Genomic DNA, 26,250 nt, shown 5'->3' on the forward strand with positions numbered 1-26,250 from the left:
GGTACCAAGACTTCTACGGCAGAAGGTCCCCATCTCCAGTCGAGCGTGTGGGGAGGGGGGTGTCAAACCTCAAGGTTCTGAGAAGGGACACCCCAGAGGTGTCAGAGATCGGAGCTGTGGGGGGAGGGCCGGAGCTGGAGCCGGAGGGAAAGGGAGGGGAAAAGAGAGAGAGAGAGGGGAGGGGAGGGGGCTGCCCGCGGGGGGTTGGGTCATTGTCTTTTAGAATTTGGGAGCCTTTGAAAAACCGTGGGCCCTCCCACCGCTATTGTGCCGGGGAAGATGTAGCTGCCTCTTCTCCGAGCCACCCCTTTGCCTCCGGACTTCTCTGGGGCCAGCAGCCGCCCGACCAGGGGCCCGGCCCGCGGGCTCAGCCGACGAACATGGGCTCCGTGTCCAACCAACAGTTTGCAGGTTCGAGCTCGGAACTTAGGGGCGACACCTTAGGTTGCGGGGCGCCCAGGAGCCACGTAAAAGGAAAGTGGGGAAGTATCTTCCCAGGCCGCCCGTAGGACCCCAAGTCGGTGCGGCCTCCTGCTTCAGGGGACCGTTTCTGGAGCAAGGAACCCTGGTGTCCCACCGGCGTGTGCTCCGAGGCTACGGGGCAGGGGGGGAATAGGAAGGGCCTGTCCGGCTCTCTGTCCGCGGGCAACGTGTAGTGGGAAGAGGAGCAAAACTTTCGGGGCACCACTGGTCTCGGTGTAGGCTTTGGGAGCGCGGGAGGCGGCCGGGACAGGTCTCTTCTCGCGGGCTGCCTGGTGGGTGCAGGCTCCTAGTGTCCACCCGCGAGACGCTCGGATCTCCCTGTCCCGTCTCTGCGAGGGCCCTCTGAATGCTTGGCCCCCCAACTAAGCCCCCGGTTCCCTCTCCATTTCCAGGTGGCTGCGCCAAGGCGGCGGAAGAGGCGCCGGAGGATGCGGCCCGGGCGGTAGAGGAACCGCAGCTGCTGCATGGTGCCGGCATCTGTAAGTGGTTCAACGTGCGCATGGGGTTCGGCTTCCTGTCCATGACCGCCCGCGCCGGGGTCGCGCTCGACCCCCCGGTGGACGTCTTTGTGCACCAGGTGAGACTCATTCCGTAACTTTGTCGGGAGCAGGAGGGGGTATAGGTGCTCATATTCCGGGGTGGGCGAAGGACTTGGCTGTTGGATTAAGATTGAAGCCCCTCATTGTGTGTACCCATCTTTGCCGTGGCACCCCGATTCTGGGTCCCCGTTTACTCCGATGGGGAAGGATTGGGGGGCAGCGCCGGTTATCAGCACCTCCCCACCCCCTTCCGGGAACCCCTCAGGCTCACCACGTGTCTGTTACCTCTTTCCCCTGGGAAGAGGGCAGAGGGCAGGGAGGTGACCCCATGTGGCAGAAACTAAGGTTGTATTGTGCTTGCCGGTGGGGGGAGGGCGAGGGGCCGACCAGGAAAGCACATGCCGGGGCCGGGCAGGCGCTGAGCGCCCAGCGCCTTTCACTAACCTCTGAAAAGAGCTGGGAGGGCGGGAGAGAGGGAGGGAAACTGGCTCCCAGGCCCAGCCGGCGTGTTTAATACAGACCTCAGCCAGGTGGTGGCTCAAACTCAGGCCCTGAGGCCTGGTGGGTTTGGCGGATCCTTGACGGATCCATCTGGGGCCTTGAAAGCTTCTCTGCAGGAACGTCTAAGGCGCACAGTTCAGAGAAGGGGGCCTTTGCTGTCCAGTGAATATCCGGAAGAAAAACCTAAGGCATCTAGGCCTTAGATTCCTGGGCCAGGCTGGGAGGAAGTTAGGTGGCAATCCCAAGTTCTCAGTTAAAGCAAGGAAGCATAGTGGGGGTGAAATTCAGTGTCACAGGGCAGGGGGTGGAGTAAGGCTGGCCTCTGAACCTATTCTCCTCGGCCTGGCATTTATGGCCCCAGACAGACATTGATTGCTGTCCTAACATTCCCGGCCTCAAACAAGGAGTCTGAGACTTCAGGTCGCCCTCCTCCCGGGCCTGTTCTTCCTCTCACCCCTTCCCTGAATATGCTAGAAGTGTTTCCGTGGTCCTGGGATACCAGCCACTCATACCAACCATGTAAAGCAAGTTGGCTGCATGGGTCTCTTCCACCTTAGGAGGTTTGGGGCTGGACCTGGGAAGAAGAGATCTCTAGTCCCAGGCTCTGGAGGTTGACACCCAGGCCGGGCAGGGAGGGGTTACTGCAGGGAGGTTGGCCCCAGGAGCTGTGGGGGAGGGGAAAGGAGGATGTAGGGATTAAGAGTTGGAGCCTGAGGGTTGGTAGTCTGGAGGGGGAGGGGCAGGGAAGGGAGATGCTGGGTGGACTGGTTGGAGGTGGTGGAGAAGTCTTCTAGCAGGGCCCTCACCTTGAAGGAGGTTGAGGGTGAGATGAAGGGGGGGAGTCCTAGGAGATGGCGACCTGCCCGTTAAAGTTGAATCCCTGGGTCATTGGGCAACTCGAACACCTGCCTGAAGCCTTAACTACATCTTTGCAGCAACACCCCCCACCCCATCAGACAACCATTTTCAAGCTGGTGGATTTGTCCGCCTCCTGTCTCATTTACATATGTGAATGATAACCCACAGGAAGTAATTGTGGGAGAAAGAAGGGACTTGGCCTCTTTAGATCTATTAAATCACTTTATTGCAGGAACCAGCTTTGAATGGCCCTCCTCAGCAGGGTGCCAAGCCTCCCCCACTCTCCCCTTTATCTGATCACAAAGAGATTAAAATCTCTTCTGGTCTGGAGACGACTGGACAGCTTCCCCAGTTTGGGGAGGCTGGAATAAGAGTCAGACCCAATGTTTTCTTATCTCCCCTCAAAAGACTACTAACTATTTAGGGAGGGGCTGAGGGCAACATATCCCTTCATCTTCTGGGGTTCTGTAGTGATATCCAAATTCCAAGGAAGGTTGGGATCCACACTTTAGCCCACTTAACCTTTGGGATCAAATGCAATTGGAAAAGTATTGGATGGCATCACTCGTGAAGGTAAGGAGGGATGGCTGTGAGACTTGCGGAGTGGAGCCCCTTCCGTGCTGTTTCAGATGGGTTAGCAGGAAGATACTCTGGTCTTTAGGTCCTCAGATGTCCAGGTGCCCACTCCTGTCTCTGGAAAAGGAGTTGAATAATTTATCAGGAGGGAGCAGAACTGGGAAGAAAAAAATCAAGAACTTCTCTTCTTAACCCACCGCCCCTTCAGTCAAAGAGGACAATAACTGATAGAAATTCACTGAGCCTTACCTGATAGCTCTGTCTTTATCAATGCATGCTGCTGGCTGGGTCTTGGGTAATTCCTAAAACCCCACCTAGTAGTATGCTACACTAGTGGTTCCAATCCCTGCACTTGAGAAGTTTGAATATCTCTGGGAATTTAATGTAGAAGACAAAGATGGAAGAATTTTTGTTTGTGTTTGTGGGAAAGAGTTCCCAAAGCCGAGAGAAGAGGGAAAGAAAATTCTCTTTAACAAATCTCTCCATTCTTTGGCTGCTGCTGGTGAAGGAGTGGTGAGAATTGCCCTAAGATAACATCTGCTAAGGGTAGGGGAGCAGAGACCCTTTTCAAGGAAAGGAGGAGAAAAAGACAATTTAACATTTTCTTTATCATTCCAGGGTTGGGCCTATTAGCTTCCCAACACTCTGTTAACTACTGTTCTTAAGCTCCTTTCCAAACATTTTGTGCCTCCCAAGGGTTGGGTGGATGGGAGTGAAAACTCACCTTTAGCCTTAAAAAAAACCAAAAAGCCTTCACCCTAATTCTCATCCAGAAGCCCATAAAAGCAAAGAGATTTCTGGAACAACTCTTTTGCTTAGTCACACATCTTCAGATCTAGAACTCTCTGCCTGTCCTTGGGGCCAGGAAAATGTAAGGATCATAATAATGGCAAATCTCAAGCCCTTAAATCAGGGTTTCTCAATCTCTGCACTATTGACAAATTTTGGCTGGATAATTCATTGCGGGGGTCTGTCCTGTGCATTGTAGGATGTTTAACAGCATCCCTGGCCTTTACCCCCTATGCTGTTTGTACCCCCCATTTGTGACAACCAAAAATGTTTCCAGACATTGCCAAATGTCCCCTGGGAGACAAAATCACCTCTGCCACTACTGAGAACCACTTGTTATATGGGGAGAGCTGGAGCAAAAGAGCTAGGCGATCTCCTGTTTTTCCTGAGATTCACCAAGAATGCCAAAATCCCTGTGACTGTTTTAAGAGTTCTGGTTCAACTCCCTGACCCCCAAGATTTGCAGAATTTTAAAGAAATAAGAAAAAAGCAATTACTGGCTCTGCTTTCTCCAACACCCCCTCAGAACCCAAATATGTTTAAATTGGCTTTCAGGCTAAAATTCTATCGGAGGGCTTAGAAGCAAAAGCAAGCCCAAATTTAAACAAGGACTGAGTTCGTTTAGGAGAAAAAAATTCCAATACCAAGGAAGAAGCTGTGAGACTGCTGAAGCCACGTGGCCAGCTTTTTCTGAAAAGGAGAAGTGTGGAGGGGTGGCTAGAGGGGCCTCAGGCCAGGGTCTAGATTAGGATTGTAGATTTGGGGGAGGGGGGGCAGCTGGAATGTAAATGGATCTCTCTATTGTAGTTTATAACACTGCCAGCGCCTCTGATTACCCATTTCATGTCTAGTTATTGATGTACTTGTCTAATCCCCTCCCCTAGCTAACCTGTGAGCTCTTTGAAGAGAGAGAGGAACTGTCTGGTTAATTTTCTAGTAGGCATTCAGTGGCCCGAGGGAATTAGGGGCTTACAGGGTCGCTAAGCCGGCAATAGGTTTGGTTTTGGTTTAGGGGCTCCTGAGAGCCCTGGTGAACCAGGAGTGCACTATCAGTTTGGGATCCATGTCTGCAGATACCCTTTTCCCAAGAATGGAGACTGGAGATAAGGAGGGGCGTTATCTGGACTAGTGCCTAGAATAGGGGTGCACCACACTGTAAATGTTTGGAGTGAATGTCAAAGGACCACGAACCTGAGCCCCAAATAGCAGGAGCCTCTTGTTTTGGCGGAGAGACTGGAAGCCATAGTTTGGTGGCCATTCACTAGTTATTTTCTGCTTTAGCAGGAAGAGGCAGATTAAAAAAAAAAAAAGACCAATGAATCACTTTGCAATTTTCAGAGAAGGTTGACAGAGCTACATGAGTTAGTTGGGGTACCGTTAAATCTTGTGTCATTTCTGAAGAGATACGCTTTCTAGAAATCCTGGGTGCTTACTGTCAGCTGGAATATAAGCAAAATTTCAAGTATGGGAAATTTCTACCCTGTAGTTGGTAACATTGCTGTCCTATACTTGGTTTTCAGTGAAATGTTAGTTTCTTAAACTCATCTCACATTTCCACCTTACTGGAATTTGTGTTTTGGAGAAACTGCCCTGAGCAAAACTTCCACTGTTCCCTTCTTCTGCCAGCACGATTAACAATTATTCTCTGTTAAATCTGTCTGGGAGCTTAAAAGGAGTGGCAGGGAAGGAGAAAACTTTCACAAACAAAGTATAGCTCATAGACTTATTTAAAACGATTTCAGCTTGGAAGTTTCTTAATTCAGGCAGAAATGAAAGTCCAAGGAGAGTAAATGGCATTTCTTAACAGCAGAGTAGGAGAACAACTGGGTTTCTGGCCTAAAACTCCAGGATCTTCACATCCTCTTCTTGCGTGAGTGGGTGCGGATGGGCAGGAAGAAAGCACCTCGTACCACCTTGATCAAAGTTTAGGCCTCTTGAAATTTCGGTCTGAGGACAGGGGAGCAGATTAGCGCCCTAAAGATGTTGAGATAAATTATGAGAGCAAACTTCTCTAGGGTCCCTTCAGCTTGCCTTTGTGCGGCCAGGTCGATGCGCAGCGCCATCTGGTGGACAACTTCACGCAGGAGCTGGTGGGTTTGGCGGTATCTGCGCAGAGGTGATGGGGGTGGGCTGCCCACAATCTTCTACGCTGCGGGGGTTTGTTCTGGCAATATCTCTTTCCCCACCCTCCCTAACTCGCACACCATCAGATAAACTGCTTCTGGGAGAACCAGTGGGTTTCCTAGCCCCTACCAAACTCAGCCTCCAGGAATGAAGATCTGGTAAGGCTATAAAAATGGCACCTAATAATTGAGTCATTACAATTAATTTCATCAGCTGCTTATTTACCTTTTAAAATGAGGTTACTAGAAAATTTTAAGTTACACATGTGACTTGCATTGTATTTCTTTTGGACGGCGCTGGCACAGAGTTTAAAAGCATGGGCTATGGCGTCAGGCTAGTTGTAATCAGCCCAGCTCTGCCTCTCACTGTGACCTTGGACGAGGTGCCTGAGCTCTCTATTTTCCTCAGCTGTGATATGAGGGTCATAGTAACATCTACTGCTCAGGTTGGTTTGAGGGTTAAATGAGTTAGAACATACAAAGGGGCTTAGAGCACTACTTAGCATATGTTGTTTGCTTACCAGTTGGTGTGATTCATAGCAACCCTATATGACAGCAGAACAGCCCCATAGGGTTTCCTAGGCTGTAATCTTTACAGGAGCAGATCCAGAGCCATGACCTTTCAGTTAGTAGCCCAGCAGCTTAAACATTGCCCCACCTGGGCTCCTCACTTAGTATATAGTAAGCATCAATAAACATTATTCTGAACAGTAGAAACTTTGTGTTTATTCCACAAACAATTGAGCAGGGCGAGGCACCTAGACCTGAAGGTATAAACAGGCACTGAGGTACAGTCCTCAGCTGGAATGGCCCTGGGTGTTGCAAAAGAGTTGAGGACCAGAGCTTTGATTCCTGTGACCAGAGCAAGTAGGAGCAATGTGACTAAAACAGGGCTATTTGATGTGGGGGGAGGGATAGGGTAGGCAGCTGTGAGGTAACCAATTGGGAGCAGGACTGCAAACTTGAACTGCATTCAAAAAAGAAACAAAAATGCTTTCTGCAGCTGTGTTTTGTGTTCCATCCGATGCAGTGGGCACCTGTAGGCTGCTCGCCTTCCTACTTTGGACAAATCAGGAACGTTCAGACTCCTGCTTTCTTGCTTCCCCTTTGAAATAATTTATCTAAAAAAATAACCCTAATTCAGGCTCCTGCCTAAAGAATTTGACTGAAGACATCAAGGGAAGGGGGTCCTGTGTAGTTAGATCCCAGGGAGGCTAGGGTGGGCAGGTCAGAGAGAAAGAAAAATGACTGCTGGTGGTGACTTGCAAACCCAGCAAAGCTTGAGTGAAGAAGAAAGTGGCTCTCTATCCATTGCTTTCACCGTGACCATAGCTCCAACATGGAGAGGAAGGAAGGAACTGATGGTGGTGTGCGTGGGGGTCCAGGGACGCCAGGGGGTCTGCAGCCTCTGGAACTCCAGGAATCTGACCACCGGAACCAACCAGTGTCAACTCTTTGTTTCCCAGGGCTAGGCTCTGTTGGGGGAGCGAAGGCCTTGCCCCTCCCCCAAGGCCTTTTCTTTTTGGAGGGGATGGGGAGAGGGGCGGGGCCCTGCTTTGTGTGTGGCTAGGGGTGGGGGTGGGGGTGGCAGCAAGAATTTCAGGCTCCTTTCAGATGCTGGCCCTGGGAGGCTGGCTCTGTGGGGCTGCAGGCTGATTACCTATCTGATAAGAGAGGAATTCAAACTATGTGTTTTAGAGAGGGGCGGAGTGGGGGGCAGGGAGCCACCCCTGTAGACCACCAGTCTAAATCCTGGCCGGTTATGGTGAGGTGACTGCAGGATTTTTAAAGTCCTAAACATACCTAAAAATCTCCAGCAACGGAGTGGGTGACCTGGAAAGGACTAGTCGATTTCACATTGTAGGTCCCCATCTATATATGAGGTGCAGATGGAGGAACATATTGTTGTGTGCCATCCAGTTGGTTTTGACTCATAGTGACTCTATAGGGCAAAGTAGAACTGCCCCATAGGGTGTCCCTTTTGCAATGCTTTTATTTTCTGTTTTAAAGCTATACTGCGTTTCTTGGCTTAAAAAAGTGGGAAGATGGTAGAGGGAGCGGATTCATCACATCCCTGGCTGTCCTGTGGGGCATCAAAGGAATTTGTGAAAGGATCCCAAACCTTCGACATATTCTATTGTGGGGACAGGCAGACAAAACTATAAATAATAACAACACAGGGAATATTTACTGAACACTTATTCTTGATCTTTACATGTCTGCGTAATCTTTATTAGAACCATAGGTTGTTAGTTGCCACTGATTGAATTCTGACTCATGGCGACCCCATGTGTGCAGAGTAGAGCAGCTCCATGAGGTTTTCAAGGCTATGACCTTTCAGAAGCAGATGGCCAGGCCTGCCTGTCATGTGCCTCTGGGTAGGTTCGAACTGCTGACCTTTCTGTTAGTAGCTGAGCACAAACCGTTTGAGCCACCCAGGGACTTTAGTAATCTGGTATAACTAGCATTTCATGAGCCAGGATTTGTCTGGCTCTGAAGCCTGCGCTTATAACCAGCTACCTGAAAGCATATTTGTCTTTCACATACCATCTAAATTAAAATTAAAATGATTGAGGATCCCACCTAGTTAAAGAGGGGCTATATATTCACCTAAACATCCAGGTTAAACTAGAACCTCACCCCCACCCCCCCAGTATAAAACACTAACACTAATTACTCATGTTCTCTCGTGCCCATGTGTCTCCCTGGGACAGGACTAGGTGTGAGGTGGTCAGTTTTGCTTCTCTGGACTCCATTTTCTATGATGACTACTCCTTCTCATTGACGTATTTGACATAAGATTTGGAAGCTTCGTTCTAAAGGATGAAGCTATAATAAAGTCTATCCTGGTAGGGTCGAAGAGGGGCTGTCACAGCTCTGCAACAGAGCAGCATGGAAAAGGGATTAAGCCAAATCCAAGAAATTCTAGATAAACAGCCCCTAAACTCTGTTTCACTGGTCTGAGCTCCACTTGCCTTTTTCTGGATTCTCTTAGAGATTTTATAAAGGCAGTAAGTAGTATTGTGGTATAGTGGAATGAGTTGCGAGCTTTTAAGTCACGAAACATGGGTTCTTCTGACCCTGGTTTTGCCATTCCCTAACTGTGGAGCTGTGATGGCACAGTGGATAAGCACTCTCCTGCTAACCAAAAGGTCTGCAGTTCAAATCCACCAACGGCTCCTTGGAAACCCTCTAGGGTAGTTCTGCTCTGTCTATAGGGTCGCTTTGAGTTGGAATCTACTCGATGGTAAAGGGGTTTTTTTTTTTTTTTTAACCTGTGAATGACTCCCTTTTTTTTTTTTTTTTAAAGGCACTTTGCTAAATCCTTACCAAGTGTCAATATTTTTAAAATTTTGCTACAAACATAATGGTGTTTTAATGGGATTATTCTATATACATTGTCCTAAACCTTGCCGCAGTGAACAAAACCGCGATCTTACATTCTTTCCAGTGGCTGCATCCTGACGGTATTATAGATTTAACGTTTTATTCAACCATCCTTCTACTAATAAACTGTTATTTCCAATTTTTGTTTTTTTACCAGTGATGAGATATTGAACATGGGTCATATGCTAAGTCCTCCTGCAAATTACCTTCTATTCTGTTGTGTGATTCTTTTTTACTGCTTTCTCTTTTCTGTATGTATAAATTCATTCCTTTTTTTTTATAAACTCTAAGTTTATAAGGCATAAGCACCTTTATCTCTAAATATATCAGCGTGCATTCCCAAAGAACAAGGGCATTATCTTACATAATCTCAGTACAATGATCAAAATCAGGAAATTTAATATTGATATACTTTTTGGCATTACATATGCAAATTAATGTTAATTTTCCAATTTTTTTTTCCTGGTTCAGGATCCAATTCAGGATCTTGCATTGCATTTGTTTAGTTTCTTTAGTTCTTCAGACTTTCTCCTTCGTAACCTTGCTATTTTGAAGTATATTAAAAATAAAAAACAAATCAAACCAAACCTGTTGCCGTCACATTGATTCTGACTCAGCAACACTAGGGCAGAGTAGAACTGCCCCACAGGGTTTTATAAGGCTGTAAATCTTTATGCAGACAGACTGCCACATCTTTCTCTCCTGGAGTGGCTGGTGGGTTCAAACCACTGACCTTTCGGTTGGCAGCCACGCACTTAACCGCACTGCACCACCAGGGCTCCTCTTGATAACTGCTTTGTAGAATGTCCCTCACTTTGGGTTTATATGGTAGTCCTTCGGGTTTAAATCTATCTATGGCATGCAATAATGCTTATAATTAATTTTTTTTTCCCCATATTCTACTTATTTGGCCTTTTGATGATAGCATGAAAGTAGATGACGTACTTTATTTGAAAGCATAATGTTTAATGCTTAAAAGTGTTGGCCTTTTATATTTTACGGTTTAATTTGTTGGTGTCTTAAATGCTTGTGTCTAGAAATTTTCCTCCTTTCCTATCCTACTTAGAACTTTCAACATAGCTGCAAAAACTACTAATGACATCTCTTTATATAATCATGGTTTTTCTTTGTTAATGTAATATTAGATTCCTTGTTCTGTGGTGACTGAGTTACAATTTCCTTAATGGAAAAATAGAAGTGATACCACATCAGCTCTTCCTACCTCACAGGTGTGCCTGTGTGTTTGATGTAATAATGAGAACTAATGTTAAGGTCCACCATGTTTCCCTTCCCCAGAGTAAACTGCACATGGAGGGCTTCCGGAGCCTGAAGGAGGGAGAGGCAGTCGAGTTCACTTTTAAGAAGTCTGCTAAGGGCCTGGAATCAATCCGTGTCACGGGACCTGGCGGGGTGTTCTGTATTGGGAGTGAGAGACGGCCAAAGGGGAAGAACATGCAGAAGCGCAGGTCAAAAGGAGACAGGTATGGCTGAGGGCAGCTGGTGTGGTGGGTTGGGAAATGGTGTACATGAGGAGAACTCTCCCCATGGTTCCGGTTCTCAAAAGTAAAATGAAGCCCGTGGTCTCTGGGAACATCTAGATGGTTGGGGTACCTCCCACAGATGTGGAAGAGCAGGGGACAGTATGTGGGGCAGGCACTTGAGAAAAACTCGCTTTTCTACTTGGGAGAAGTAATTTTGCTCTGTGAGCTCTAGACTGTTAAGTGGGCGTAGTGATACTAACATCACATGATTATTTTAGGATGCTAAAGGAGATCATGTATGTAAAAACACAAAGTGTAAGTAGGAGGGGAACAAGATGGCGTATCTGCTGCTTCTTCACCAGGTCTACAAATGGCTGGTTTCCTTGATCTTGTCAGTGGGCTATAATATAGTTTTTTTTTTTTTTTTTTTAATAAAATGGTACGGTAAAATCTTGCATATTTTCCACAACGAAGTCCCTAGTTGGGGTCAGTGGCTTTTACTCTTGGCATCTCAGTATTTTTAAGTTGGCTTGACTCTGAAGAGATCATCTAGACAACTATAAAGTTGGAAAGGATTTTAGATTTTAGTCCTATTCCTCCTTTTACATGTGGAGCTCCAGGAAGGGAAGTGCATTAGGCAGGGTTCTCTAGAGAAACAGAACCAATAGATTCATTTTAAGGAATTGGCTCCTGATCTTATAGGTCCTGGCAAGTCCAAAGAGTTGATGTTACAGTCTTGAGCCTAGAATTTGTAGGGCAGGCTGAAAACACAGGACACCAAACATCTGGGCTCCATAGCCTAGCTAAGCTGACACATAAAATTACATGACAAGTGAAATGACAGAATGTGGACCAGGCTCAGGGGAAACCTTGTGGCCTCTTCTCATTCCTTTCTCTCATCTTTACCTTCTCGGTTTCCACTAGGTGCTACAACTGTGGAGGTCTAGACCATCATGCCAAGGAATGCAAGCTGCCACCCCAGCCCAAGAAGTGCCACTTCTGCCAGAGCATCAGCCATATGGTAGCCTCATGTCCAATGAAGGCCCAGCAGGCCTCTGGCTCACAGGGAAAGCCAGCCTACTTTCGGGAGGAAGAAGAAGAGATCCAAAGCCCTGCCCTGCTCCCAGAGGCCCAGAATTGAGCCACAGTGGGTGGGATCAATCCTTCTGCTATCAGGAAGTTTTAAGGAGCAGGCGTCAATTGGCAGAGAGTGGAGAAAGTGGGATAGAGGGTGGGTAGGGGGCAGCTGGCACTGCCGTGTATCTCAGGACGGGGTCCATAGCATCACCCCCTCTTCCCTCTTGGTCGGGGGGAAGGAGTGAAGCAAAGGAACTCCAACCATCTTTATCCAAATGCAACTGAGGGCTTTCAGGAGAAATCCCCCTAGAGCCTGCCAGCTTTATCTGAGGCTCCATTCCCAGAATCTCTGACTTTTGTTGAAAGTGGCATGGATAGGGGAGTTTTCCTTTTAGAGAAGGATATATAATTTCCCATGCCAGAGTATGAAAAAATTAAGCATGAGACCAGTCTGTTGGACCCAACCCAAAAGCCACTACATTCTGTGGGGGGGCAATCTCTTAGGGGTGGGGCAGAGTTTTTTCCACGTCTTATCCCCTCATAGCCCATTCTTGGGACAGGGTGCTGGAACTGTCCCAAGCAGTGGGTTGTGATGAGAGAAAAAAAGAGGTGGTTGGGGAACAGCTGCAGACCTGCTGCTCCTAAGTTTACTCCCACCCCATTCTGGGCCAATACAGTTTTATTTATTTGCTCCCTTGAGTGACTGCACCCTGGGTCCCACTTTCTCCAGAATGCCAACTGCACTAGCTGTGTGCGAATGACGTATCTTGTGCATTTTAACTTTTTTTTTTTCTTAATATAAATATCCTGGTTTTGTATTTTTGTATATTTTAATCTAAGGCCCTCATTCCTGCACTGTGTTCTCAGGTACATGAGCAATCTCAGGGATAAGCTGGCAGCAGCTCCAGGTCTGCACAGCAGGAATACTTTTTGTTGTTGCTTTATCACCTTTAAGAACAACTATTTGGAGTGTATATCTATGGAACTACCTCATTTTTGCCAATTAGAGCTGGCTTTTCTGCCATAGTATCCTCTTGAAACCCCTCCACCTTAAAAATGTGCCATGGGAGACTAGGTTTTTATTGGGTTGCCCCATGTCTTGATCTCCTTCTACTGGAAGATGGGGAATTTGTGTGAACGGAAGGTGGTGCAGAGGTTAGGAGAGGCTAGGCCAGGTGAAAGGCTCAGAGAGGAAGCCAAAGTTAGGTGAAGCTTGTCTGTTAATGTACTAAGAAGCTCCTGTTCCACACCCTTAATCCTAGGGCATGAGACTCACTTCACACACCAGATTCCTCCGTCACTGGATTAGGCTAGGCCTACCACGCACAGCAGGGTGTGTGTGTGTGTGTGAAAATCTGAGTTGGTAGCATAGGTTTTAAGATATCTTTATAACCGTCCTGTGCTCCCCAGGGGTGGATATATGAAGCAAGGACTAAAATCCTTAACCTTTTAAAAGTTCTGGACTTTTCCTTCTCGGCTTCCTGAGAGACCCATAAGCAAGGGCTTTTTTGTGGTGCCCAGTGCCAGAGTCCTGACCTGCTGCCGTAGTGTCATAGTAGCTAAAGGAGAAAGGGGGTTTCGTTTACATGCTGTGAGATCACTGCAAACCTACCTCACTGTTGAAACGGGGCAAATGCAATAGAACGCATTGGGTGATGTGTGTTTGATCCTGGGTTCTTGTCTCCCCCAAATGCTGCCCCCTCTAGTTATTGTATTTGTCTGGGTTTTGTAGAACTTCACAAAGTCGCTGATTTGGTGATTGCTAGGTGGCCTAGTTTGTGTAAATATAATGTGTTGGTCTTTCTCCATGTTCTTTTGGGGTTTTTATTGTTTACAAACTTCTTTTGTATTGAAAGAAAAATAGCCAAAGCATCTTTGACAGAAGGTTCTGCACCAGGCAAAAGGATCTGAAATATAAGCTTGGGGACCCTTCTTGAAGTGGGGGCCTTGAACCACCCTTTCTTTTGTGTTCCCCTTCCCCTATTTCCTCTTTGGAACTAGATCTTCTGCCCTAAAAATTTGACTCCTACCATACCTCCTCCCCAGCACTCTCCTGAAACCCACACATATACAACATTTAATTTGGGGGGTATCTCCACAACATTTAAACATTTTTGTTTCCAGAAAACCTCATTTCCAGCCTTCTGTGTCAAGACCAGTCCTTGATATCATTCATGCCAAAACTTATTAGTATTTAGATGGGGCAAAGCTACTTAATCTCCAGTCATAGGGTAGAGAGAAGCAGTGGGGGGCTTCCACATAGAAAGAGGGGGTGGGAGACCGAGAAAGGGAAGATGAATGTATTTCCAAGTCACTCAGGAACTTTTATGCAGGTGCTAGAAACTTATGTCAAAGTGGCCACAAGATTGTTTAATAGGAGACGGACGAATGTAACCCCATGTTTACTGCTAGAAACCAAAGCTTTGTGTGAAATCTTGAATTTATGGGGAGGGAGGGAGGGTAGGAAAGTATATACCTGACTGTTCTTTCCCTGGTACCTTCACCTCATTCCTGAACTACAACTATGGGAGGCTGAGCCCCATTGGGCTTTGGTGACCCCCATCACTGGGGTATGTTTATTTGATGGTTGATTTTGCTGTACTGGGTACTTCCTTTCTCTTCTATCATTTTGTAACACATGCCGATACTTTTGCCTTCCCCTCTCTTTTCCCTAGGAAAATACAATGAATAAATACTTATTGGTACTGAAACTGTGTCTGCTTGTCAGATATTTAGGTGCTTTTCCTCTTCTCCCACAAAATTCCCTCCTTGGATTGGGACTCAGGTCACAGAAGAGTTATATTTTCTGTTCAGCCATTCTGGTTCAGTCCTCTTAGTACCTCATTACAGTGGGTTTTTGTTTCTATTTAAGGCCTCTTGTCCTTTCCTTGGAAGCTACCACATTCAAGAGGGGATTAGGGGCTTGGCATACATAAGAATGGGGTTGCCTGTGCCACTAGCTGGGAAGAAAAGATGGGGCCATGGCTTGGGGCATGAGACCCTAATACTACTTTGTCCCTTACTCCTCAAAGCCCTTTACAAATATAACTCCCTGTACCACCCCAAGGAGGGAATTAGATGTGGAACTGTGGAAACTGAGGCCAGATGAGATAACAAAGACCAGTTGTGGCCAGACATTTTCTTTGAGCCATAGTTTGCTAATACACATGTACTAAAACTTAAAAAAAAAAAAACTTTAGCTCCCCCTAAAGGAAGGACTTTTAAAGGAAAAAGCTTTTGACTGGAGGCATAGCAACTATTACACAAAGGGGCAAGGGAAGTGGATTAAATTCTCAAATTATGGCAACACTACCAGAGCAAGGGTAAGAAGTTTCAATATATCCACCCAGGTGCTTTCTAGTCCCTTCACTAATTGTACAAAACACCAAAGCTGACAGTGGTTGCTCCTAGAGCAGCAAGCTACCACTGGGCTTCACTAAACGGTCTTTGCAAAATTGAAGGAAACCTGTTACCCTCAGGCTACAAAGCACTAAGGATGGAAAAGTTTAAGGGTTTTCCTGAGGGGGTTACTCATCTCTAGGGCTTTCTTTGATCATGTTTTGTCAAAGTAACCTTTTCATCAGAAAGAGGGGAAGATAAACAATGGATTAGGCATCACCAGTGCACTCTCTTCCTTGTATCCTTGATGGAACTTTGCAATCTAAAGAGGATTGTTCTAAATTGTGAAATTCTCTTCCACTCTCAAAACATTCAAGTGTAAGTTTCACGCTTTAAACAAAATACTGGTTGCATCAGAGTCTGTATTTAAAGTTTGTTTTTTTTTCATTCTGCTTTTTTAATTTTGAGAAAATTGAGTTCTGACTTTTGAGTCAGAGCCTCAAATTCCTACGACAGCTTTTCCATAAAAATTTGGTACAAAGCTAATTAATGTCCTTGTTTTTTTCTACTGGGGGTTAATCGAGGGCCTGTTATCTTAGCAGTCATTCGGTAGAGCAGAGCTCTTTCTGGCTTTAGCCCTTTTTGACTTCGTCCGAGTGGGTCCTGGGAATCCGCAAATCCAAAAATCAGCAAAAAATGAATTGGTATTAAATTCGTTGTAAGACTGAATGGCTAAGAACTTCATTCCAGACGATTAAATTCACGAACTAAAAACTGTAAAAATAAGGTTTTAAGACTGCACTGTATCAGGCCTCTGAAGAAGCCCAGTTCTTGGGCTTTCTCAGCAGTTCCCAAATGCAATCAGTCACTGAGAAGTCCCTAATTTTGATGTGGCAATTCTTGCCCTGTGGCACATTCCACTCAATCTAGCCCGCCTGCAGCCTCTCTAACCTATGGGTTTACTGCGCCTCTGCTCCCCCTGGAAACTATGGGGCAGTTCTACTCTGTCCTATAGGGTCACTATGAGTCAGAATCTACTCGACAGCAGCGGGTTTGGTTTTTTGGTTTTTGCTCCCCCTGGTGGTCTTCACCCCGCCTTCGCCAGCCCTGTCCTCAGCATGTGGCCTAAACCTTCGTCGCCCGCCACACTCCGTGCGTCCACTACTTTCACGCTCGTCGCTCGACCCTCTCCCCGCCCCTTCTCCCAGGGTTGCGAACTGGAGGCCCGGAGAGTTTGCAGAGCGCCGCCTCCTAAGCCGCATGCGCAGAGCAGGGCTCCACCCATTAGCTCATGAGGGTACGTGTCCCGGCGCCCAACGATGACGTAATATTCCAGCGCCACGTCGTAAGGAAGTGTCGGCCCACTGGAGCGGTAGGAGGGCACGGTGGGCAGCCGATCAGGTGCTGAGCTGTATGTGTGGTCGAAAGGAGAGGGAGGTGACTGGGTGGAAAGACAGGTATGAGAGAAATAAAAGGGACAATGGAAGAGACAGCTGAAGGAATAGAATATGAGAGAGAACGCTGAGGTAGGAGGTAACGGTGCGACAACTTGAAGGGGTTAGTAACTGGGAGCGCAGAGTGGGAAGCGGCTTGGGGGAAGATGGAGAAGAGGCAGAGAGTGATCAGGACGTGGGCAGTAGAATTTGGCAGGAAGCAGACTTAGATGTTCAGAAGTCAGTGCAGATCCTCAAGAAAAGGCGATGGGAACAAGGGCCAAGAAACCAGGAGAACCAAGGAAAGACCTCTGCCCCACAGGTCCCATTGACTTCTACAACTCTGGGTGGTGAAAGACTAGAAGATTAGACCAGTGCCTTTGGATTCTAATGCTGGCTGCTCTCCACAGTCTAGGTGAATCTCCGAGCACTGCAAGGAAATAGCTGCTTACAAGCCTTGGTAACTTCTTATTCTCTTTCTTGTTCATCCAGGGTTACTGGCTGGTGTTGTTCTGGGGAGATCTCCTAACAAGGCAAGAACTATGTCATGGATCAAGGAAGGAGAGCTGTCACTTTGGGAGCGGTTCTGCGCCAACATCATAAAGGTGAGCAATGGCCCAGGGCATCAGCTGGCCTTCTGGTCACTGGGTAATTTTGTGTCAAAACCTGTTATTAAAATTGAACAATCCATGGCATTGAGTGAAATTCAGCAAGGGAACCATAACATCTTAGAATTGCAAAGTAACTTTGAGATCCATGTTTCTGGCAGATTATTGTCCTAACTGACATTTTCAGGCAGGAAGCGCAGAGCCTCCTAATATCATAGGATGGTTCTCCCAGTCATTGTTGAGCAGAGACTACTAAGCTTTCCTTGTAGAGAACGGAAATTTGTTTTCCTGGAACTTTGATCTGTTGTTCCTAGTATGGTCCTCTGGACTTACTAAGAATAACTAATCTTTGACGTGACGGTAGAGCATAGTGGCTAAGAGTTTGGGCTCAGAAGGCAGACAAACATGAGTGAAAGTCTTGTTCTGTCATTAACTATGTGACTTAACATCTATAGTGTTGTTACGTGGATTAAATGAAACATATATATAAAGCACCTAGTTCAGCATCTAGCAGTTCTTAATTCTTTTTTTCCCTTTAATTGCAATTATTATTGGGGCTGCCTTTCAGCCATTTGAAAACTATGATCACTTTATTTCCTACACATTCCTTGTTTCCCCAAATCTTCCTTCAGTTTTTTCTCCAGGAATCATAACACTGTTCTGCCCTCCGCCTAAGACAGAGATTTAATTTGAGATCAGGGCCAGTCAGCTTGGTTTTGTTTGTCATCCACAGGCTGTCATGCAACTGGTAGCAGTGAATTTATGAGTCAGTAATCCTTATACCCACACACACTCACACACAAACACCATGTGATCTCTAGCAGGCAACCACTGCAGTCATGTGTTGGGAATAACGACAAGCTGCATGACTTGACTGGAATTTTATTTGAAAAATGCTGCTTGTGGGGGACAAAAGTAGAAAATGTTGGAGAGCTGCCTGGGGAAGCAGCCGGTGAAGAGCCCTTCCTGGTGAGGGAAGATAGACTGAGGAGTCCATTTTTGTTGTGGTAGACAGTCCTAGCCTGCTGTAAACCAGATAAGAAGCTTTATTTGGCTTTCAAGCCTTCAAAATGTCTTTTTTGTTTTGAAATGGCTCCTGACATTTAAGTTTTTATGTAAAAATCCTGATTTTTGACTTCTCTTGAAAAATTTGAAGATTCAGCAGCATTGCACCCTCCTCCCCCAATGTCCTGTGTGGCAGCATTTGGCTGGTGCTGAGGAGTGGGTGCCTCTTGAGTTTTGACCTATCCGTTTGACCTTACCCATCAGTATCCTTCTTGGGCCATTCAGCTGGACTAATGCAACCAAGGTGGTGGTTAATAGTACGTGGTTAAAAAGATGAACTCTGGAAGCAGATGGCCCTAGCTTGAATCCCCACTTTGCCTTTAGCTTTATGACTTATGCTATCACTTGACCTCTCTGAGTGTTGGTTTTTTCACATGTAAAATGAAGATAATATTATTTGCTTTATAAGGTATGTGATAAAATAAGATGGAATATAAAAAGGCTGGTATAGTGCTTGGCGTGTAGGAAGTGTTTAATGAACACATGAATAAATAAAAATGTTTAAAACCCATTTATTGAGCTACAAGTTTAAAATACCCAATTATCTTCCTCAGGGTTTTGATAAATACCCCAGATCCTATCTGCTTGGGGAGTAGTATCCCCCTTTAGTCCTAAAGAATATGTGATATGTTCATCATTTGTCTTCTTACTCCACAGGCGGGCCCAATGCCCAAACACATTGCGTTTATAATGGATGGGAACCGTCGCTATGCCAAGAAGTGCCAGGTGGAGCGGCAAGAGGGCCACTCACAGGGCTTCAACAAACTGGCAGAGGTGGGTGTGGGTGGCAGAACCCATGGTGAACAGTCTGTGGAGGGAATTGGATTATAGCTAGAAAACCAGCCCTGGAGTTTGCTGTGGTTTTGAAAGTGTTTTTATAGCTGTTTGTTTTATTGCTTGCTTGTTATAGGGCTCATACTGACATTAACAAAAAAATTAACTACCCAGTGAGTCATCAGAAAATATTAGGAGTACAAAGTTGGCTCCTCTAACCACCTTGATAAATCAATAGTCTGTATTTTTCTCTGTGTTTCATCCTTGCAGTGTATTCTTCTACATGACTTACCATTTATAAAATTGCATTTATAGCTTTGATAACGTTACTTTCACTTGACATTTTGGCACATATTTTTTAGGTTGATATATAGTCTTTCTATATATCGTTATGAGTTTTAATGACTAGACCATTTCATCACGTGGATCTGACATAATTTGTTAAGCTGTTCCACTCTTATTGGACATTATAAATGGAACTGCTTTAGAATAAATTCTTAGACGTGAGATTTCTGGAGCATAGGCTGGGTGACTACCTACCTGTACTGGTTTGCTCAAGGCTGAGGGGTTTCTGAGGAAGCAGGTTTTTCAGTGTTAGAATTGGGAAAATGTCAGGAAAACTGGGACAAGTAGGTCAGCCTATGCAAAAGCCATGAATATTTTATGGCTTTAATACATATTGCAAATTAGGAAACATTAAATTTAACGATAAGAATGAAATATGCCCATCTTTGTGAAACTAAATTTAGGAAGAATGGACATATGGTCTCTAGTCCATGGATCCCAGTTTCCTGGCACAAGATATAACCTGATGCCAGGGCAGTGGTTTTTTTTTGCTTTGAATGAGTGCCCATGGGGTTATCTCCAACCCTCTGTAGAGGTTTTTAGGTTTGTTGATTCCAGCCTCTCTTTCATAACTTAGTAAGAGGGAGTTTTGCTTAGTTCTTAGGAGATCTGCCACTTTCTGGCTCTGGTCTGCAGTGAGTTACCTAGCTTCCCTCTGCCTCAGTTTCTTTATCTCTAAAATGAGGATTGTGATCATCTCTACCTCAGGAGATTATTTGAGGATTAAACAAGATGGTACATGAAAAGCATGTGGCACAAGGCCTGTCATAAAAGATGTGCTCAGGAAATTGAAGCTGCTGTTATTGGCAGCAGTATTTGGCTAAGGTCAGTGGTGGATTCTGACTCAGATGTGCCATCCAAAGTGGCCGGCTCGCAAGGTCTGTAGGGCCTGTGCCTATTCAAGTGTCAGGTCCTCACTGGTGATTTCCTTGAAGTGGTGATGGATTTGTTTGTATGTCTGTTGTGGGATTAGAAAGGCAGTCGTCAGATGTGTTTCTTCACTGTTATGCTTGAATGAATTCTACCCCCTGCCTTTCATCTCCAGGTTCCCCATCTCAGCATTGTTGTTCCCAGCTCCAGCTTTGTCTTCTACCTTAGAGGGTGGTACTGGGTTAGAGCAGCCTCAAGGAAGCTGAGTTTAAGTGTGAGCTTTCCTTTTTTAATTGAGGTATAATTTCATACAGTGAAATGAACAGATCTTGGGTTTTGACCATTGTATTAGTCTGTCTAACCCATACCCTTGTCAAGATACAGAGCATTTCCATCCCTCCAAAAAGTTCCCTGCAGGGCAGGGGTCTGGGGACCATGGTTTCAGGGGACATCTAAGTCAGCTGGCATAATACAATCTATTAAGAAAACATTCTGCATCCTACTTTGAAGAGTGGCGTCTGGGGTCTTAAACGCTAGCAAGCGGCCATCTAAGATGCATCAATTGGTCTCAACCCACCTGGATCAAAGGAGAATGAAGAACACCAAGGACATAAGGCGATTACGAGCCCAAGAGACAGAAAGGGCCACATGACCCAGAGATTACATCATCCTGAGACCAGAAGAATTAGGTGGTACCCGGCTACAACCGCTGACTGCCCTGACAGGGAACACAACAGAGAACCCCTGAGGGAGCGGGAGAGCAGTGGGATGCAGACCCCAAATTCTCATAAGACCAGACTTAATGGTCTGACTGAGACTAGAAGGACCCCAGTGGTCATGGCCCCCAGAGCTTCTGTTGGCCCAGGACAGGAACCATTCCCGAAGCCAACTCTTCAGACATGGATTGGACTGGACAGTGGGTTGGAGAGGGATGCTGGTGAGGAGTGAGCTTCTTGGATCAGGTGGACACATGAGACTATGTTGGCATCTCCTGCCTGCAGGGGAGATGAGAGGGTGGAGGGGGTTAGAAGCTGACGAAATGGACACGAAAAGAGAGAGTGGAGGGAGAGAGTGGGGCTGTCTCATTAGAGGGAGAGTAATTGGAAGTGTGTAGCAAGGTGTATACAGGTTTTTGTGTGAGGGACTGACTTGATTTGTAAACTTTCACTTAAAGCACAATAAAAATTACAAAAAAAAAAAGAGACAAAGGACATTCCCCTGTTGCTGGTGGCCTGAATTTGGACTTCTAGACTCCTGAACTGTAAGAAAACAAATTTCCTGTTCTTTAAAGCAAACCATTTGTGGTATTTTTTTTATTATGGCAACACTAAGTAACAAGGACAATTCCCAGCACAGCTTTCCCTTAGCCAAATCTAATTGCAGCTACTCCAACACTGCATCATGAGGGGAAGTGTGAGAAGCCTTAGTGTGGGGATACTTTTAGTTTGATCGTGATGGCATCTAAAATATCTTACTTTTGAACTGAGGAAACTAAACATACAAGGGAAAGATTAGTCCAAAGGACTAATGGACCACAATACCACGGCCTCCACCGGACTGAGTCCAGTACAGCTAGATGGTGCCCAGCTACCACCACAGACTGCTCTGACAGGGATCACAACAGAGGGTCCCAGACAGAGCTGGAGAAAAATGTAGAACAAAATTCTAACTCACAAAAACAGACCAGACTTACTGGCCTGACAGAGTCTGGCGAAACCCCAAGAATATGACCCCCGGACACCCTTTTAGCTCAGTAATGAAGTCACTCCCGAGGTTCACCCTTCAGCCAAAGATTAGACAGGCCCATAAAACAAAATGAGACGAAAGGCACAACAGCCTAGGGGCAAGGATTAGAAGGGAGAAGGGGACAGGAAAGCTGATAATAGGGAAGCCAAGGTCAAGAAGGGAGAATGTTGAGATGTCATGGGGTTGTTAAGGCCATAAAACAATGTGTGTACTAACTGTTTAATGAGAAACTAGTTCTGTAAACTTTCATCTAAAGTACAATTTTAAAAAAAAGTTCTCTGCGCCCCTTCCTAGTCAGCCCTTGTCCCCCCACCTTCCCCTCTCCCCAGCAACCACTGCTTTGATTTCTGTCACTGTAGCTTTTTGTGTTCTAGAACTTCATATAATGGAATCATGCAGTACAGTTCTAAACTTTTGATAAGTTTCTTCAACTCTCTGAGCCTCGGTTTTATCATCTATAAAATAGGGATTGTAAAATAATGCCTGTGGTTGCTTGAAGAATCAAATGGAATCATATTCTTATCAAGGGGAATAAATGTATGTATAACCCTTTGCAGACTTAAATGTCGCACAGCTGTTCAGTTGTTGCTTTTATTCTTACACATCGTCAGTCCCTCAGTCTACCAGGATGATGAAGTTATGCTGTGAGTAATAAGACCTTGTGTCTTTGTATTGATCCTTAGCCACCATGGGAGGGATGGATTGTGATCCTGTTTTACAGATAAGGAGATTAAGGCCCGAGGAGATTGAATGATTTTCCTACAGTTCCGTAGCAGGTGCACAGTGGAGTCAGGGACTAGACCCTCCACCTGTACTCTCAGTGAAGAGTTCTTCCCAGTAACCTACAGAGGCATCAGCAGAGTAGTACTCATTAAAGCTGTGTTATTCAGTTTCTTACGTGGTGGCTTTCTGCTTATTTGGTTCATTATTCTGACGTAAGCACTGATGTTATCCTAGGTTTTCACAGTTTGAGGGATGAAGAAAAGTATGTCTCCCACCTCCAACACTGAGTCAGGGCCAGAGCATCTCTCATGTCCCTCCATCTTCTTCCTTTCCGTGTACCCTAGCTGCTTGCCTCCTCCCCTCTCAGACGCTGCGCTGGTGTTTGAACCTGGGCATCCTAGAGGTGACGGTCTACGCATTCAGCATTGAGAACTTCAAACGCTCCAAGAGTGAGGTAGACGGGCTAATGGATCTGGCCCGGCAGAAGTTCAGCCGCTTGATGGAAGAACAGTAAGATACTACCAGAGGGGAAGAGTGTGTTCTTCCACCACCTCCAGCCTTCTCCTAACCCTCACAACTCTGTTTATCTCAGGCTTCTGTAATGGGCCCTGTAAATCCTTACAATGTTTGTTAGAAGTCTTTAGTGGCAAATATCAGAAACACAGCCTAGTTTTTCTTTTTTTTAAAGGGGGACTTCATTTGACGGTATAGAGGTATTTCACAGAAGGCAAGGACAAGCACAGCCAGCCTCAAGCAAAACTGAAACCAGGAATTGAAATCCATTAATTAGAGCCTCTTTATACATCTACTTCCATCTCTCTCTGCAGATTAGCTTTTTCTGCTTTAAGAGAGCAGCCCAGAGTAAACTAAGTCCTTTGATTGGCCCACCTTAGCTCAAATTTCTACCCTCAGACCAATAAACTGTGGCCTGGAGAGTGGGGTGAGAGAAACACTGAAAAGGTCATTTTCTGCTGGGCAACCAAAATCAAACCAAACCCATTGCCATAGAGTCAATTCTGACTTGTAATGACCCTATGGGACAAAGTAGAGCTGCCCCATTGGGTTTCCAAGGCTGTAATCTTTATAGAAGCAGACTGCCACAAATTCTCCTGCAGAGTGGCTGGTGGGTTCAAATCACCAGCCTTTTGGTTAGCAGCTAGGCACTTAACCACTGTGCCACCAGGGCCCCTCTTCTGCTGAGCAGTCATCCCTGTACTCCCCCGCATGTTTTCTTGGGAGGGATGGCATGATGCATAAGAAATCTTTATAGGGAAGTGACAGTACCAGTCTTAACTGTAGCTAACTTTAGACTAACTTGGGGAGCAAAACCAGAGTAAAGAGGAAGTTTGACGAAAATTGTTTGCTTCAAAGTGCAGAGCCCTCACCACCCAGAACTGCTTAAAAGTCTTCATTACAACTATTCTGCCCCACTCCTGCCTACGCCAGGGATAGGGAGGTGAGAGCACAGAGAGCCTAGAGCTGCGGCGGGGCTGGGCTTGAAACAGCTTTCTCAGAAGTCAGTTCTGTCATTTCTGTTCCTATCTGGATCCTTGGAGGTGAGGGGGGTGGACAACCAGGTTTCTCTCTGTCCAGATTAGGATGGTGAGACCCTGGACCGCAGACACTACTTCTGGTCCCCAGCAGAGCAAGTGGGGCTCAGAGTTCACACCCGAGGGGCTGGGGGTGGTACGTGGAGGCACATCCTGGATGTTCACATTCTTCTGTACCTCACACTGAAAGCATGAGGAGGGAGGAATGCCTTTATGAAAGAATGTCTACATCAGTATATCTTTTACTTTTTTTTATGTGCTTACTATGTGCCAGGCCCTGAGCCTAACATGTATTTTCATTTAATCTTCACCTTATCCCATGAGAAGGATATTATTAGCCCAATTTTAGAGAAAAGTAAAACCAGAGAAATTAAAGCAGATACCCTGGATCACACAGCTGTCAGATAGGCAAAGCAAAGATGCAAACTTCGGTCTTTCTGACCCCAGAGTGTACACTCTTGCCTACTACTCTGTACTCTGAAAGACCAGAGGCAATTTTATGTTCCCTGAATGGTCAAAATGCATGGCAGTATAAGTGCTGCTGAGATTGCGGGAATCAACCAGTAGTAGAGAAAATGGTCTTATGCTATCACGAAGTCCAAAGCAGATCTAGAATAAACCTTAGAGGTGATTTTCTAACAATGTATCACAGAGCCTCAGAGTTCTGAGGTATAGGAGTGAAGAGACCAGAGGGAATGGGGGTACAGGGTGCTGCCTTTCATTGATCTATTTTATATATTGGACTTTGGCATAAGATTTTATTTGAAGAAAGAGATCTTAGGCTAAAAGAAAATTTGAAAACCACTAGCAAGCTGGTGGCAGAACCAGGTTGGAAACCCAGGCCTCCTGGGTCCTCTCCAGGCTTTTGCAGCTACTTTCTCCTGTCTACACCTCACTAGTCCTGCACCTAATGTCTGAGAACAAGCACTGTCGCATACCTAACACGAGCCTATGAAGATAGTATGGCAAGGATGGTTATCACCCCCAATTTACAGGGGAAGAACTGAGGCTCACAGAGGTTCAGTGGTTATGTAAGGTCACATAGCTAGTCAGTGATGGCACTAGGCCTTGAATCTAGTTATTCTTATTAAAATTTTGCCTTGATTTGACTATATACTTGTTTATGGTGGCTCTAGTGGGTTCCTAAAAATAACTGTTTAGATCTTGCATCATCCTTAAAAGAAAATGTAGCTGAGGGCTAGTATGGATGTGACCATCAGGTCTGGATCAGGGTCCCCTAGGACCTACCAGATATCCTCACCCACAATATAGTTCTTGTTATTAAGCTTCCTTTTTCCAAACATTCATTGTTCAATTTCTCCATAGCATTCCCAGGTAAAGGAGGCTGGTTGGGTAACAGTAAACGCATTCTCACTGTGTGCAGAGTTTGGGAATTACTATATGGAAGCAGTACAATATGATTAAGGGGACAGGCTCTGGAACCAGACTCACTAGGTTCAAATTCTAGCTTTCCATTCACTAGCTGTCTGATTTTGAGCAAATTACCTAACCTCCCTGTCCCTCAGTTTCCATATCTGTAAAATGGGAGTAAAAATGGTACCTACCTCAAAGGATGGAAAGTGTTGGTACATGTAAAAGACTTAGACCAGTGTCTGGCACTGAGTAAATGTATAATTAATGTCCACTGTCACTATTATTGGAACCCTGGTGGTGCAGTGGTTAAGAGCTTGGCTGCTAACCAAAAGGTCAGCAGTTCGAATCCACCAGCCACCAGCCACTAACCTTGGAAACCCTGTGGGGCAGTTCTACTCTGTCCTATAGGGCCGCTATGAGTTGGAATTGTTTTTGGTCATTATTATTACAAGAAGCCCTGGTTGCTCAGTGGTTAAAGTGCTCTGCTGCCAACCAAAAGGTTGGCGGTCCAAACCTACCAGCTACTCTGCAGGAGAAAGATGTGGCAGTCTGCTTCCATAAAGATTTACAGCCTTGGAAACCCTATGGGGCAGTTCTACTCTGTCCTAT

General features: G+C 45.8%; 2 protein-coding genes across 13 annotated transcripts in view; both read left to right on the plus strand.

Moving 5' to 3' along the window:
- Window positions 1-380: 380 nt before the first annotated feature.
- On the plus strand, window positions 381-12,480 carry LIN28A (lin-28 homolog A). Its single transcript, XM_003415412.3, has 4 exons — window positions 381-411; window positions 876-1,060; window positions 10,553-10,737; window positions 11,662-12,480. Exons 1-4 carry the CDS (start codon window positions 381-383, stop codon window positions 11,876-11,878), a joined length of 618 nt encoding a protein of 205 aa, XP_003415460.1. The 3' UTR covers window positions 11,879-12,480.
- Window positions 12,481-16,460: 3,980 nt separating this feature from the next.
- The window catches only part of DHDDS (dehydrodolichyl diphosphate synthase subunit), a 30,625-nt gene continuing 20,835 nt past the window's right edge, over window positions 16,461-26,250 (plus strand). Inside the window, exons 1-4 of one of the 12 annotated variants that reach the window (XM_064281524.1) lie at window positions 16,461-16,554; window positions 17,079-17,191; window positions 18,917-19,033; window positions 23,062-23,227. In XM_064281524.1, coding sequence (XP_064137594.1) covers window positions 17,134-17,191; window positions 18,917-19,033; window positions 23,062-23,227 — 341 coding nt within the window. In that variant the 5' untranslated portion in view covers window positions 16,461-16,554; window positions 17,079-17,133. The other 11 variants (XM_064281530.1, XM_064281525.1, XM_064281531.1 and 8 more) reach the window with 11 other exon arrangements.

Source organism: Loxodonta africana, chromosome 3, assembly GCF_030014295.1.
Source record: "Loxodonta africana isolate mLoxAfr1 chromosome 3, mLoxAfr1.hap2, whole genome shotgun sequence".
Lineage (NCBI taxonomy): Eukaryota > Metazoa > Chordata > Mammalia > Proboscidea > Elephantidae > Loxodonta > Loxodonta africana.